Below are 15,847 nucleotides of genomic sequence, written 5' to 3' on the forward strand. Positions count from 1 at the left end.
TGCTTCAAATACGAAAAGTAATTGTCATGGATTTGACATTATCATGTTAACTTATCACGACTTAATTAGAGACGGATGACTCTTTCTGTATTTATTTGTGTCCTATCTTAATAAACAAGATCATTACTATTGTCAGGAGTCGGCTGTTCATTTGAGATAGACCAGACTTGTCCTTTCACCTCCGTACCTTTTGATAATTTTGACTGGGAGGTCAGCACCGAAGGAGGTCCTTCAACAATGCAGCACGGAGAAGTATACATGTTCGCTAGTAATGACGGTCGCAACAATGGTGACATGGCATGGCTTTATACAACTACCGGCATGCCAACAAGTATGTATATGTAACAGAGGTCATTTTATATTCCATTGCCACCGCTAGGATTTGAATGCGGGACCCCTGGCTTACAAGTCTGACGCTCCACCGATCGAGCTCGATCGACTATTTTCACTAGCCGAGTTTTTATGTTGCGGCTAGAATTTACCAGGGTTACCTATATAATACGTGAATGAAATGATTGCTCCTCCTTTCCATTCCATCTCCTTTAAATCCATTGTTAATGAAATTGAAATAAGTATTCTAATTCAGAGATAGAAAACATGATTTTTGTTAAGGAGGTGGGGGACAGACTTTTATTAAATGTTTGTTACGTTTTTCAAGTAGTAAAATACTTGTCAATGAATATGCATCAATAACGTTGAATTTCCATGTTGTAACAGAGAAAAATCAATGCGTCATATCAACTGATTGTTTAATAGGGACTTAATAATAACTTGTATTGGTTTTCATTGAGCAACGCGTAAACATATTAAGCAGTATACCCGGTGTCATTCCTCAAAGTGCTTGTATGTTTATAATTCAAATGAATAAAGGCCAAAAGCGCACCTTCGCCAATGTCTAATGTTTATATTTGATATACATATAAAGGGGAACTGGAGTAACTCCTCTAAAATCCATTTGCAGGAATCGATTTTGTTCTGAAACACCCCTGGGTGTTGTGGAATTAATTTTGTATCGTCTCGTTTCCTTCGGGAGGGGTTTGAAGAGGGGATTTGCAGACTAGAGAAAATACATGAATCCTATAAAATCGTTATCCGAACTGCTCTGAAGTATCCCTGGGTGCAGGAGATTTTTTTTAGCAATTTTGGCTTCAAAGATCATTGGGAGAAAAAATCTCAATTTTCACGGGTCTTCGGGGGAGCTTGTACAATATGGAAACTATGATTTATTAGTTTGTTTCTGTCTGAGTGTTGGCATCCTCGATACTCCAAAGTTACGATCACTTAAACTTTGTAAATCCCTGGAACATTTCATGGCAAAATTTAAGGCACAATCGAAATGATCTGATTTGACTAGAGCGGATTTCAAGAGAACAAACTGACAAATTATATACTGGAGCGCTACTATAAAGATACAAAATGAGTGCCAACCAACTTGAAAGTCACTGTTATGCCACTTTGAGATTTGTTTGATGTAACTTAAATGTTCAAACTAGCCTTCCTGTATTTTTTTCCATGTTGTCGATTATCAAACCCTTTATTTTGCCATGAGTTTTTTTCCGGGTTTTAGAGAGAGCGATGATGAGCGTAGCCCCTGGAATATCGAGGATGCAGCATAGGTCGTTTGTCAAAATTTTGCCAAACATTCTTCATCTTTAGGACAATATAGTTGTGAATATAAATGGCTTAAGTGAGCGAAATTACTTCATGTGTATCTTTTGTTAATGCAATTTCTTTATTTTCAGTGAGAAATGACATTTGTTAATATGCATCAGATTATATTTATTTTCTGATCAGTGTTTCTTAGAAAAATAAGATCTGCTTGTTCATTGCAAAGACGCGCGGTGGATATATATGAAATGAAGCAGGATTAATGTTCTGTTTTACAGAACGATTAAATGAGATTGAATGTACACAGCTACACACAAATAACATAACAGTACTCACTATGATGCATAAAGGAAAGTTGGCATTGTTAAATCAGATGTCTTTCAATAGTAGGTATCGGGGAAGATTGTGAGTCCGTTCCATAACAGGCTCTTGCGGAAGTCAAGAACAATGTGGATAAACCTTTAAGACTCTTAAATCTTTAATACACGTTAACAACATTAACAGAGATTGGTCAACTATATTTTTCACCTTTTAAATGAATGTTACCATTATTATGCCTAGAATTATGCTAATTCTGCATTCTATCATGATACAAAATGTTATTAATAAAATATATAATATTCAACTGAGATGATCGAAATCAAACTGCTAATAATCTTATTTCATATCAGGATCATCAATGAGTGGTTAGGATTCAAAGTTCATAATATTTACTGATAAAAGACGTTATAATGGTAATGGGTTCAAAGGCCAAGAAAAAAGTACGGGTATACTTTTTCTTATGAAACAAATGAGTGAAGATCAAGATCAGAGGTCAAGGTTGACGTCAAATGTTATATTTCTTGATCAATAGATGAATTTTATAGTTTATATTAAGGATGTCATATTTCTTATCCTTTTACAACTATAAATCAGTAAAGACGTTATTCAATCACACATTCACATTGAGCTCAAATTTCAAAGTAGTTTGATGCCAACAGTCCTTTTGATGTTATCAACGTATTTAGTTGTCTAAGTGAGATTTATCTAACATTTTATATTCATTTAAATCTTTATGGGAGATTATTGCTCTAAATTTAACGCGTTCTCTTGTAGCCGGTGAGTACTGTGTTACATTTTACTTCGCGATGTATAAGGCTCCTGGACTTTTTGGAGTGTATTCAACGACACCTTCAGACGACAGGCTCTCCTCAAGATGGATTGTATCGGGAGAAAATTTTACTGAGTTTAGACTTTCTAAAACCAATATACCTTCCGGACATACAAAGGTGCTCGTCAATATTGGACAATTTTCAATTACCATGTCTAGATTTTCATATTCACTATCTATTTTCATGTGAATGATAGTTCGCCCGATTTGTTTGTTTGTTTTTTCTTTTGTGAATGGGTTAAGATATAGAATAGAAATAATTTTTTTAATGTAATAACGAAATATTGTCATCTGTAAAATCGTATGCAATTATCTTTATGGCTTGTGACTTTTGTCTGTAAGTTCATAATGAATACAAAATAACGATTGTACCTAAACTAAGATTAAAAGATTCAGGTTGATGGTGTGCAAGTCAAACAATACAACCAAATATATTTTCTGGACTAGTTGGTCCAATTTTTTCCTTATTTTCTTTTATTGTAAAACGCTTTTTTTTTTTTTTTTGATTTCATCACAATTGATTATCTTCTTGAACGGTCTTCGATTAATATGATTTGACTTTGTTCGCCTTTCTTAATTTTCAATTATTATCGTGCTGATGTTTTCTGTGAAGGACGCATATTGTACACATAGTTGGTAATATTCTCAAGTATCTAATTTTCTTGTATGTGTTAGGATTAAAGGAATTGGATATCCCGCCAATATTTATACAGTAAAACACCAGAATCTTCTCTGGCCTAAAATGAACCAAAATAGTAAAGTATACGGTCCCCAACCCACAGAGGCCTGAGGAGCGGGGCTAAAAGGGTAAAAAATACCTTCTCAACACCCAGACATGGTAAAATCAAATAATTTTCAGGAATGGGAGCATCTTGTGGTGTTTTCCCGTAATTATGACTGTCATGATCCCGGGGTGTCGCATTGTGCCATGGGGGGAAGATAAAGGTTAAAGGAAATATAGATTTTTGAGAATGATTTCTTTACTTTCAATTGAAATATTTCAAACTTGGTTAGACCTATAAACGGGGGGTGACGGATAGATCGTATGCATATATTGATCCTGACTGACCCCCAGGGGCTGATAAGCGGAACCAAAATGAGTAAACTTGACTCAGACTTAGAAGATCTTGTCTTCAACACCCAGATATTGCAGATTTAAATGCTTTTTTACGGATCGGCGCATCTAAAGGTGCTTTACCAAAATTGTGAATTTCATTGCCATGTCCCATCGTTTCACATTTACTCGTGGGAAAGGGGTAGAGTTAATTAGAGTTTGAATAGGCAAAGAAGGTTATGAGCATAATTTGTTCATTGTCCATCAGAAATATTTTAACTTGGTCAAAATTATGAGGGATGACTGCTAGATGGTATGCGTCTTAAGGTGCAAAACGAGTCTCGCATTTCTTTCTGGGGAGGATGTTAACTTTACTGTAACATTTATAGAAAAATGGCATTTTTGAGCAAAATGTTTATTTTCCGACTCAGTTATATGCCATCATTCTACCGATTTTATTCTGTTAATGACTTCTACAAGTTTACACAAAGGTCAAATGCCGAATCTCTGTTACCTTTTCATTCTCAGTATATTAGTATATAAAAAAGCAGAACAATCCAATTTTACAAGCTTCTTTAATTAAAAGTTACACGTTTCTTATGTAATACACATGTTTCCTCGTATCACGAACTAATCCGAAATTCCTTTCAATGTAGGTTGCATTCGTAATAAGTCTAACCGGTGCTGTTGATACTGGCGCATACGTGGCCCTAGACAACATCAAGATTTATTCCGGATCTTGCGGTAAGTGTTAAACTGCAATAAACTTGATGTATGAGACATTCAGCAATACAATTGCGCGAGAATGGCATAGGACATTCCGTAATGAATTATAAATTATTTAATCTTAAATGACTGCCCACTATCAACTTCACTACACATATTTGTAAAGCGTACATGTATAATGCCCGGCTTGTTTAAGCAATGCATCACACTTCTTACGTTAGAATTAACTGTAAACAATGCAAGTATCACAAGACGAATGAATTTTCGAAACAATGTTACAAGCACCAGGACTGTTTTCATCAAAATGTAGGGCAATGCATATGGAATGGAATTATCACAGGATGTAAGTATAATAGGAAATGGACTGTTCAAACACGAGTTCAGGTCCGAGGGAACGAACCATCGCAGAACACTAACATTTTAAATAATATGTAATAAGTAAATAAAGGACGCAGGCAAAACTAATGCCTCTATATCCATATCTAAAATTATATGATGATCAGGAGATGTTTCCTATAAAAATTCAAAGATTCTCAGTTATTTCATATGTATAGCCAATTAAATGCTAAAATAGCAAAAACATTTCATTATTTTCAAGTTGAAATGACATTTAAAGTTTCCTCTTAATATATTGTTCCTGGGAAGGCGCACAATTTTTCTACTCCAAGGCAGTCCATGGACACGGTATATATAATCCTCCGTGTCATTGTTTTCTTTCTGCTTAGCTTCCTCGTATAATGCCTTCTCTGCTTCTCTTTCACATTGTGTTAAGTCGTTTCTTATTCGTATTGAGGAAAGATGACTATGATTTCTTATTTTTCTGATATTTTTTAAAGAGTCCTTTCTTTGGTTGTTGTGACTCAAAACGAACTAGAATAGGCCGGCTGTTATTGATTATAATACTGGACTCTGGTCTCTTTCCCAATCGTATAATTTTTTCTAGGCCTATCTTTGTTTGACACTCCACATACTTCTAATAAATTTTCTACAAATGTAGCATCTTCTTTCGGTCGTGATGGGACTGTTCCGGAACTCCAAATAGAATTATGTTGTTTTTCCTCTCTGCTCGCTCTTTAATTTCAGCAACTATTTCGTCTTTGCTTGGTGCAGATTTCTCAGATTTCAAGTTCATTTCCAGTTTAGCAATTAACCCTTTTACCTCTCTTTTAGGTTCCTCAATTCTATCTTCAAATTCTTGCCTGATTTGCCTACACCTCTCTTCTATTTTTCTGTCCGTGAGAATATTCTTTTCGACTGTCATTCTGCATGGTGGACATAACCATATTGTATCTAATTGTGATGTCATATTTCTTTGAATCATCTGATGCAGAAAAGGTCCTGGCATCGATCACACTTCATGTACTTTTTTGCCTCCTTCGAGCATATCTTTCAGTTATACTGTTCCTCCATCAATGCGTCGTTGAAGGACTCTTCCGGGTTGGATTCCAGTTGAGAAGCCGATTTCTTGCTACTTCTTGCACTTCGGGTTTTGCCTTTAGTCATTTTATCTGCAATTTCGCGTATATTTTCGTATCCACGAATTCACGCTATATCTAGGATGGTCTCTTGATCACTTCCATACTATATGTATCGATAATTACCTCCTTATCGGCAAACTATTGACGAAAATTACCCCCTTGGCTACGGAGCATCCACAAGTACGACCGTATCCATGGCGTGACGTCACAATACTTTTCAAGCTGTTGAAATAATTTAATGAACTCGACCTAACTGCATCTGTTTTAACATTCATATATAGATAGATACAAATATCACGGAAATCGTTATGAAATGGACCGGCACGGCAAATGGAGACTTTTAACTTCTAACTTCATTTGAGTTGTCTTGTCCAGCAAGTATTTTTCCTGTGTTTTCGATCCGATATGCGAGGCGTAATTTTGATGATCAGATATTCCATTGATAAAATGGTTTAAAACTGATATCTAATATTTATCCTGCAACTGCGCTGCCATTGTCTGAATTAACCAGTCAAATATACTGTTGTATTCGGCAGTGATGAACATGTTTTAGCATGTCCATTACTTCTACATTAATTTCTTTCTGATGTACTTTAACATTGCATTTAGAAATTTGAATAATTGTTTTAATAAGTGATTTTATTTATAGAAATAAAAACGATTATTTATGAAAATCTGTAAAATGGCTCTTTATATCATTTGAAGTGTAGAACGGTAATTTCGTGTATTCCCCAGCAATTTTTTGGATGTGCGACGTCAGGCACAATTCAGCGAAATGTCAACGACTGAAAAGACCTAACAAACAGTTGAAATTTCGATGGTCCAAATGTTCAATAAGTGTTGCAGATTAGAAAGAACGCATGCATAGTCAATGTGTTAAAATTGACTGGGGACAGAAAGACTAAAATGGCTTGCCAAAGGCAAAAAAAAAAAATCTGCTTTAAATTACTGGAATTGACCAAGATTTACACACCAGAGGTCGTTGATGCAGCAGTCGCTTACCCATCCGCACCACTTGTTAAATCTCTCAAACGGGAAATTCGTTGTTTTTGTTTCGTTTATTCTAATTATCATTACAATATTGTCATTGTAAGGCATTTATTTCAGTGAAAGTCCGAACATTGCCATGGTTGCGTGATCCACGGAGAAAATTATTATCAAGGATTTATTAACACATATAAAAGATTCGTTGCCGATTCACTTCTATAGGAGAGCCATTGTCTATGACTTTGAAGTCAGGACAGCCGGCGAGCCACGACGCAAACGACACTTGAAAATAATCTCGGAACTAGAACGTTATTTTCCCTTTATTGTATTTTCCCAATAATAGAAGAAAAGTATTTAAATGAATTAAAGTGTACGAAGAGAAAATAACTAATGAGGATATCATGCTTGCGTTTTAGAGAGTATGTGAGGAGTATTATCCTTAACAAGTTTTACAATGCTGTATCTCTCAAACGCGCAGAGTCCTCTGTTCGGATCAGATGTCGTATAGTCATTAACATTAAAATAACATTACAACTGTATCTAAATATTCCCTGGTGTTCTTTAAGATCTATAAAAAAAAATGCTTATCACCTGTTTTCTGCGTTTTAGCCTATGGTTTTATTTGAAAAAAAAATAGAAATGAAATGTGTTCACAATCATCATGATATCCCTGCTAACTTGCCAATTTCAATACCTATGTAAATCAGTCCTGAACATTGACCTTTTCAGAAAGTATCAGTATATTTACATTCTTAAAGCATTTATTCAACTACCAAGAAGTAACTACCAATACAAACAAGAAAAAGTCTTGATATGTAAAGTGATTAATAGACTAAGTGTATTCTGGTCATATTAATTTCTATCAATAATTCAATAGTATGTAGAATAAATATTGAACAATTGTTAAAAGGAAATAATTCCAGTCAGCTTGGATCGTTATGTAAATAGACTATATTTCGTCAAATAAGTATTGTAGAATGTATATGTGTGGTCAGCTCATCTTATGTAATCAAGATGTATTCATATCAGTTGTTTATATGGTCATTAACAAAACAATAACTAGCTAAATATTAAGAAGTATTTACATATTAGTGTATTAAAAATGCAGTTGTGTTTCATACATGTTTTTAAGTATTCTAAAATTGAATATTAAAGATGGAGTCGGGTGACATACAGTCATGGTAAAACGGAAAACAACTGTGTGCTGTGTAACGATTTTAGTAAATGATTTGGTATTCACCAGTTTCATGATAAAAAGGAAAATAAAAGTCAACTAAGACGACAGAAAAATAAATAAAAAAATGTTCCAGTTGAGCTTTGATAACCGAGCCGTAACCGGTTGTCAAACTAAGTAACTAAACTAAACCTATCGCTTGTTACTCCGCAGAGCATAATAACTTGCTACTTGATGACAAAGTAGACGAAACTTTATGTCGTTTAGAAGCTTTGTAATTCTGACTCTTTCACACGCGCACATGATCTAGTGCATGATGTAGCCATTTAAACAAAACGCCGGCCTCGCCATACAAAATTTGATTGAAGTATAGCATTATCTTATTTCGATTAGATTTAAACTAGCATCGCTAACGATAGCGGGGTAGTATTTATCTTTATATTTATGCAGGAATGTCTGTATAAACATTTCTTGTGTTTATTTGTCGTACTAGTTACATAAAATATGAGACTGAATTTCTTTCTCCTTTTTTAAAACAATCAGATGCTTGCAAACCCAACCCATGTGACAACGGAGGGACATGTGCTGAGGTGAATGGTGGCGCTTTCTGTACCTGTGCCAGTGGCTACATGGGGCCAACTTGTTCCGAAAGTATGTTACCCTAAGAATAAATGTCATAAATACATGTACAAGCGTATAGCAATAGTTTTGAAGTGGTTGACTCGTATATATCAGATGTTACGGTTCAATTCCTCGGTGAAAAATAAAACGAGTTAATTAAAAAAACGCCAAATAATATGCTACTGTCTTTAAATATTAATTTTGAAAACATTCTTTTTGAAGATACGCCGGTTTGCGAATCCAACCCTTGTCAAAACGGAGGGACATGTTCTGGGTCTGCAGATTCCTTCACCTGTGCTTGCGCCGATGGATTTTCCGGACTGCTTTGTGAACAAGGTCAGATAGGAATAATATGTTTTACATTAAAGAGAACAGTTATTGTATTTTATGTTGTCGTTCGCATAGCCCTGATTGCTTCGTAAGGGGTTTGCGTTGTTATATCTTGTATATATATAAGACGAAGAGAATAAAACATTTGTGTGAGTAATAGAACCAACAGAAAATGAACCTAGTAAAGTAACAAAATTTCGATCTCAGCAGTGAACAGCATACAAACTTGTGATTTACCCAACATTCTGGACAAAACAAATGACATTTTTGTTCCGGATTTCCTGATGGCTATATTTAAACGATTTGGTTTGGAATATCCCCACCTATTTCGCCACTCCAAACTGACCTGGGGAGAGAAATTATATTGCTAACAATAGTTTAAAAAGTCATAAAATTCAGAAATAAGCCTTTAAAGTTCAGTTATGAGTGTATTATGAAATGGTGAGAATTTTCTTACAGATACGATAAGAAATAATGGAGATCGCAGTTAAAAAAAAAATTCATAGAACTAAATCAAGACTGTCATATCCTATCGGAATTCTTATGTGAAAATATGGTGTAAAAAGTGAAAAATAGGACATATTTCTTCTTAACATCGTAGTGATTCCATCTGTTCGACATGTAACCGGATGCAATAACAGAAAGACCATCAATTTGAAAAATTAAGTTTGTATTCTTTCCTCGCAGGTGAATGTTCCAAAATGTATTCTCATTCTATCTGATTATATCTGTATTGTTTTGATTATCAGATCAGTGTTACCCACCACCGTGTCTAAATGGAGGTACCTGTAGCATAGCAGGATCATCATTTAGTTGTAGCTGTGATACCGGGTTTACGGGAACAATATGTGAAGCAAACAGTAAGACAAATTTATATATTTTCTCGAATGCTTGTTTTGTGATCTGCATAGACGCGCTTTTCAATTACATCTTCATTATACCTGATCGGTTCATTGCAAATCTAACTGAAGCATATAAATAGTATTCTCATTATATCTGATCATATCTGTATTGTTTTGATTATCAGTTCAGTGTAATTCAGCACCGTGTCAAAATGGAGGTACTTGTAACCCAGCAGGATCATCATTTAGTTGTAGCTGTGATACCGGGTTTACGGGATCGACATGTGAAACAAACAGTAAGACATATTTATATATTTTCTCGAATGCTTGTTTTGTGATCTGCATAGACGCGCTTTTCAATTACATCTTCATTATACCTGATCGGTTCATTGCAAATCTAACTGAAGCATATAAATAGTATTCTCATTATATCTGATCATATCTGTATTGTTTTGTTTATCAGTTCAGTGTAATTCGGCACCGTGTCAAAATGGAGGTACCTGTAGCATTGCAGGATCATCATTTAGTTGTAGCTGTGATACCGGTTTTCCGGGATCGACATATGAAATAAATTGAATTACACCTTCATTATACCTGATCGGTTCATTGCAAATCTAACTGAAGCATATAAATAGTATTCTCATTCGCTCTGATCATATCTGTATTGTTTTGACTATCAGTTCAGTGTAATTCGGCACTGTGTCAAAATGGAGGTACCTGTAGCATTGCAGGATCATCATTTAGTTGTAGCTGTGATACCGGGTTTACGGGATCGACATGTGAAACAAACAGTAAAACAAATTGAAAAAAATTTAATATTTTCTCCAACGGTTGTTTTTTTTATCTGCATAGACGCGCTTTTCAATTACATCTTCATTATAGCTGATCGGTTCATTGCAAATCTAACTGAAGCAGATAAATAGTATTCTCAATCTATCTGATTATATCTGTATTGTTTTAACTATTAGATCCATGTGATTCATCACCGTGTCTAAATGAAGGTACTTGTAACCCAGCATGATCACCATTTAGTTGTAGCTGTGATACCGGGTTTACGGGATCGACATGTGAAACAAATTGAATTACATCCTCATTATACTTGATCGGTTCATGGCAAATCTAATGAAGCGCTTTTCAATTAGTATCTTCATTATACCTGAACGGTATATTGTATGTTCTCAAGCAGATAAATAGTATTCTCATTCTATCTGATTATATCTCTATTGTTTTAAGTATAAGATAAATATGATTCATCACCGTGTCAAATTGGAGGTACCTGTATCATAGCAGGATCACCATTTAGTTGTAGCTGTGATACCGGGTTTACGGGATCGACATGTGAAACAAATTGAATTACATCTTCATTATACTTGATCGGTTCATTGCAAATCTAACTGAAACATATAAATAGTATTCTCATTCTATCTGATTATATCTGTATTGTTTTGATTATCAGTTCAGTGTAATTCAGCACCGTGTCAAAATGGAGGTACTTGTAACCCAGCAGGATCATCATTTAGTTGTAGCTGTGATACCGGGTTTACGGGATCGACATGTGAAACAAACAGTAAGACAAATTAAAAAAAAATTAATATTTTCTCCAATGCTTATTTTTTAATCTGCATAGACAAATTGATATATTTTCTCCAATGCTTATTTTTTAATCTACATAGACGCGCTTTTGAATTATATCTTCATAATACCTGAACTGTTCATTGCAAATCTAACTGAAGCATATAAATAGTATTCTCATTTTCTGATTATATCTGTATTGTTTTGATTATCAGTTCAGTGTAATTCAGCACCATGTCAAAATGGAGGTACTTGTAACCCAGCAGGATCATCATTTAGTTGTAGCTGTGATACCGGGTTTACGGGATCGACATGTGAAACAAACAGTAAGACACATTAAAAACTTTAAATCTACATAGATGCGCTTTTCAATTACATCTTCATTATACCTGAACGGTTCCTTGGGAATCTATCTCAAGCAGATAAATAGTATTCTCATTCTATCTGATTATATCTCTATTGTTTTAAGTATAAGATAAATATGATTCATCACCGTTTCAAATTGGAGGTACCTGTATCATAGCATGATCACCATTTAGTTGTAGCTGTGATACCGGGTTTTCGACATGTGAAACAAATTGAATTACATCTTCACACTTGATCGGTTCATTGCAAATCTAACTGAAACATATAAATAGTATTCTCATTTTATCTGATTATATCTGTATTGTTTTGATTATCAGTTCAGTGTAATTCAGCACCATGTCAAAATGGAGGTACTTGTAACCCAGCAGGATCATCATTTAGTTGTAGCTGTGATACCGGGTTTACGGGATCGACCAGCAGGATCATCATTTAGTTGTAGCTGTGATGCCGGGTTTACGGGATCGACATGTGAAACAAACAGTAAGACAAATTAAAAACTTGAAATCTACATAGATGCGCTTTTCAATTACATCTTCATTATACCTGAACGGTTCCTTGGAAATCTATCTCAAGCAGATAAATAGTATTCTCATTCTATCTGATTATATCTCTATTGTTTTAAGTATAAGATAAATATGATTCATCACCCTTTGAACTTGGAGGTACCTGTATCATAGCATGATCACAATTTAGTTGTAGCTGTGATACCGGGTTTACGGGATCGACATGTGAAACAAATTGAATTACATCTTCACACTTGATCGGTTCATTGCAAATCTAACTGAAACATATAAATAGTATTCTCATTTTATCTGATTATATCTGTATTGTTTTGATTATCAGTTCAGTGTAATTCAGCACCGTGTCAAAATGGAGGTACTTGTAACCCAGCAGGATCATCATTTAGTTGTAGCTGTGATACCGGGTTTACGGGATCGACATGTGAAACAAACAGTAAGACAATTTACATAAAAAAAGATATTTTCTCCAATGCTTATTTTTTAATCTGCATAGACAAATTGATATATTTTCTCCAATGCTTATTTTTAATCTGAATGGAGGTATTTTCTTGCACCATTTTTTAGCTGTATACAAATGTGATATATTTTCACAGCGCGCTTTTGATCTTCATCATGTTCATTGCAAATCTAACTGAAGCATATAAATTGATTATATCTGTATTGTTTTGATTATCAGTTCAGTGTAATTTGTATGGAGGTTTGTAACCCAGCAGGATCATCATTTAGTTGTAGCTGTGATACCGGGTTTACGGGATCGACATGTGAAACAAACAGTAAGACACATTAAAAACTTTAAATCTACATAGATGCGCTTTTCAATTAGATCTTCATTATACCTGAACGGTTCCTTGGGAATCTATCTCAAGCAGATAAATAGTATTCTCATTCTATCTGATTATATCTCTATTGTTTTAAGTATAAGATAAATATGATTCATCACCGTTTCAAATTGGAGTGTACCTGTATCATAGCATTCTATCTGATTATATATCATAGGTATCTGTATCATACAAAATGGAGGTACTAACCCAGCAAGCAGGATCACCATTTAGTTGTAGCTGTGATACCGGGTTTACGGGATCGACATGTGAAACAAATTGAATTACATCTTCACTATACTTGATCGGTTCATTGCAAATCTAACTGAAACATATAAATAGTATTCTCATTCTATCTGATTATATCTGTATTGTTTTGATTATCAGTTCAGTGTAATTCAGCACCGTGTCAAAATGGAGGTACTTGTAACGCAGCAGGATCATCATTTAGTTGTAGCTGTGATACCGGGTTTACGGGATCGACATGTGAAACAAACAGTAAGACAATTTACAAAAAAAAAAGATATTTTCTCCAATGCTTATTTTTTAATCTGCATAGACAAATTGATATATTTTCTCCAATGCTTATTTTTTAATCTACATAGACGCGCTTTTGAATTATATCTTCATAATACCTGAACTGTTCATTGCAAATCTAACTGAAGCATATAAATAGTATTCTCATTTTCTGATTATATCTGTATTGTTTTGATTATCAGTTCAGTGTAATTCAGCACCATGTCAAAATGGAGGTACTTGTAACCCAGCAGGATCATCATTTAGTTGTAGCTGTGATACCGGGTTTACGGGATCGACATGTGAAACAAACAGTAAGACACAAAAACTTTAAATCTACATAGATGCGCTTTTCAATTACATCTTCATTATACCTGAACGGTTCTTGGAAATCTATCTCAAGCAGATAAATAGTATTCTCATTCTATCTGATTATATCTCTATTGTTTTAAGTATAAGATAAATATGATTCATCACCGTTTCAAATTGGAGGTACCTGTATCATAGCATGATCACCATTTAGTTGTAGCTGTGATACCGGGTTTACGGGATCGACATGTGAAACAAATTGAATTACATCTTCACTATACTTGATCGGTTCATTGCAAATCTAACTGAAACATATAAATAGTATTCTCATTCTATCTGATTATATCTGTATTGTTTTGATTATCAGTTCAGTGTAATTCAGCACCGTGTCAAAATGGAGGTACTTGTAACGCAGCAGGATCATCATTTAGTTGTAGCTGTGATACCGGGTTTACGGGATCGACATGTGAAACAAACAGTAAGACAAATTAAAAAATTCAAATATTTTCTCCAATGCTTGATTTTTTTTTATCTGCATAGACACGCTTTTCAATTAAATCTTCATTATACCTGATGTTTTCATTGCAAATCTAACTGAAGCATATAAATAGTATTCTCATTCTATCTGATTATATCTGTATTGTTTTAAGTATCAGTTCAGTGTAATTCAACCGTGTCAAAATGGAGGTAAACCCAGCAGATCATCATTTATTTTCGGGTTTACGGGATCATGTGAAACAAATTATATCTCTATTTTTTAATATGATAACAATATGATATATCACCGTGTCAAATTGGAGGTAATAGCTTGATCACCATTTAGTTGTAGCTGTGATAGTACAGGCGACATGTTTGAATTACATCTTCATTATACTTGATCGGTTCATTGCAAATCTAACTGAAACATATAAATAGTATTCTCATTCTATCTGATTATATCTGTATTGTTTTGATTATCAGTTCAGTGTAATTCAGCACCGTGTCAAAATGGAGGTACTTGTAACCCAGCAGGATCATCATTTAGTTGTAGCTGTGATACCGGGTTTACGGGATCGACATGTGAAACAAACAGTAAGACAAATTTATATATTTTCTCCAATGCTTGTTTTTTGATCTGCATAGACGCGCAAATTGATATAAAAACTTCATTGCAAATAACTAATCTATCCGATTATATCTGCTTACACTATTTTTCGGGGAAAACATCATAATACCTGAACTGTTCATTGCAAATAGGAAGACAAATGAGACTTTTGATGTTGGGATAGAAAAACAATCTCTACTCCTATTTGAATTAAGGTTATTTTTATCCTCTTGTGAGAACAAAACATGGCTATTATCTATCCATTGTTTGTACGCAAAGTACCTGTCGAGTCTTATTCGTTTGATAAAAACCGGCTCGGCTTGATCACGTCGCGTAATCTGAACTAAAGAAGCTCACAAAGTCAGACAATGACATCGTCACGCTTGGCTAACATTAGTGTAGATTGTCGAGATGGGAGATAATTCACTACCTGACCAAATATTCCATTATTTCCTTACAGCTAAAATGCACTGCAAGGGGAAGCTTTGCGAGTTTCTTTTTTCTTTTTTTTTTTTAGTGAAGAAAAATATGTGGAATATATATGCAGAAACATGTTCAAATGCGGATGAAGTGATTAATGCATTTATGAAACTTTATACTTCTGTTTTGAAAAGTACACTCTGGTACATATTAAACTACATAAGAATTGGCATTTGTGCCAGTCGTACAAGGTGAAAATTTAAAATATGGG

The 15,847-nt window shown here is 34.4% G+C and overlaps 1 protein-coding gene across 1 annotated transcript in view; it reads left to right on the forward strand.

Moving 5' to 3' along the window:
* Positions 1 to 14,097, forward strand: part of LOC132565307 (fibropellin-1-like) — a 43,335-nt gene extending 29,238 nt beyond the window's left edge. Inside the window, exons 20-26 of the mRNA XM_060229945.1 lie at positions 137 to 331; positions 2,704 to 2,876; positions 4,469 to 4,556; positions 8,721 to 8,828; positions 9,021 to 9,152; positions 13,635 to 13,745; positions 13,967 to 14,097. Coding sequence (XP_060085928.1) covers positions 137 to 331; positions 2,704 to 2,876; positions 4,469 to 4,556; positions 8,721 to 8,828; positions 9,021 to 9,152; positions 13,635 to 13,745; positions 13,967 to 14,097 — 938 coding nt within the window. The remainder of the gene's footprint in view (positions 1 to 136; positions 332 to 2,703; positions 2,877 to 4,468; positions 4,557 to 8,720; positions 8,829 to 9,020; positions 9,153 to 13,634; positions 13,746 to 13,966) is intronic.
* The last annotated feature ends 1,750 nt before the right edge of the window (positions 14,098 to 15,847 follow it).

This window comes from Ylistrum balloti, unplaced genomic scaffold, assembly GCF_031769215.1.
Source record: "Ylistrum balloti isolate Yb309-2 unplaced genomic scaffold, AGI_CSIRO_Ybal_v1 Utg369712, whole genome shotgun sequence".
Classification (NCBI taxonomy): Eukaryota; Metazoa; Mollusca; class Bivalvia; order Pectinida; family Pectinidae; genus Ylistrum; species Ylistrum balloti.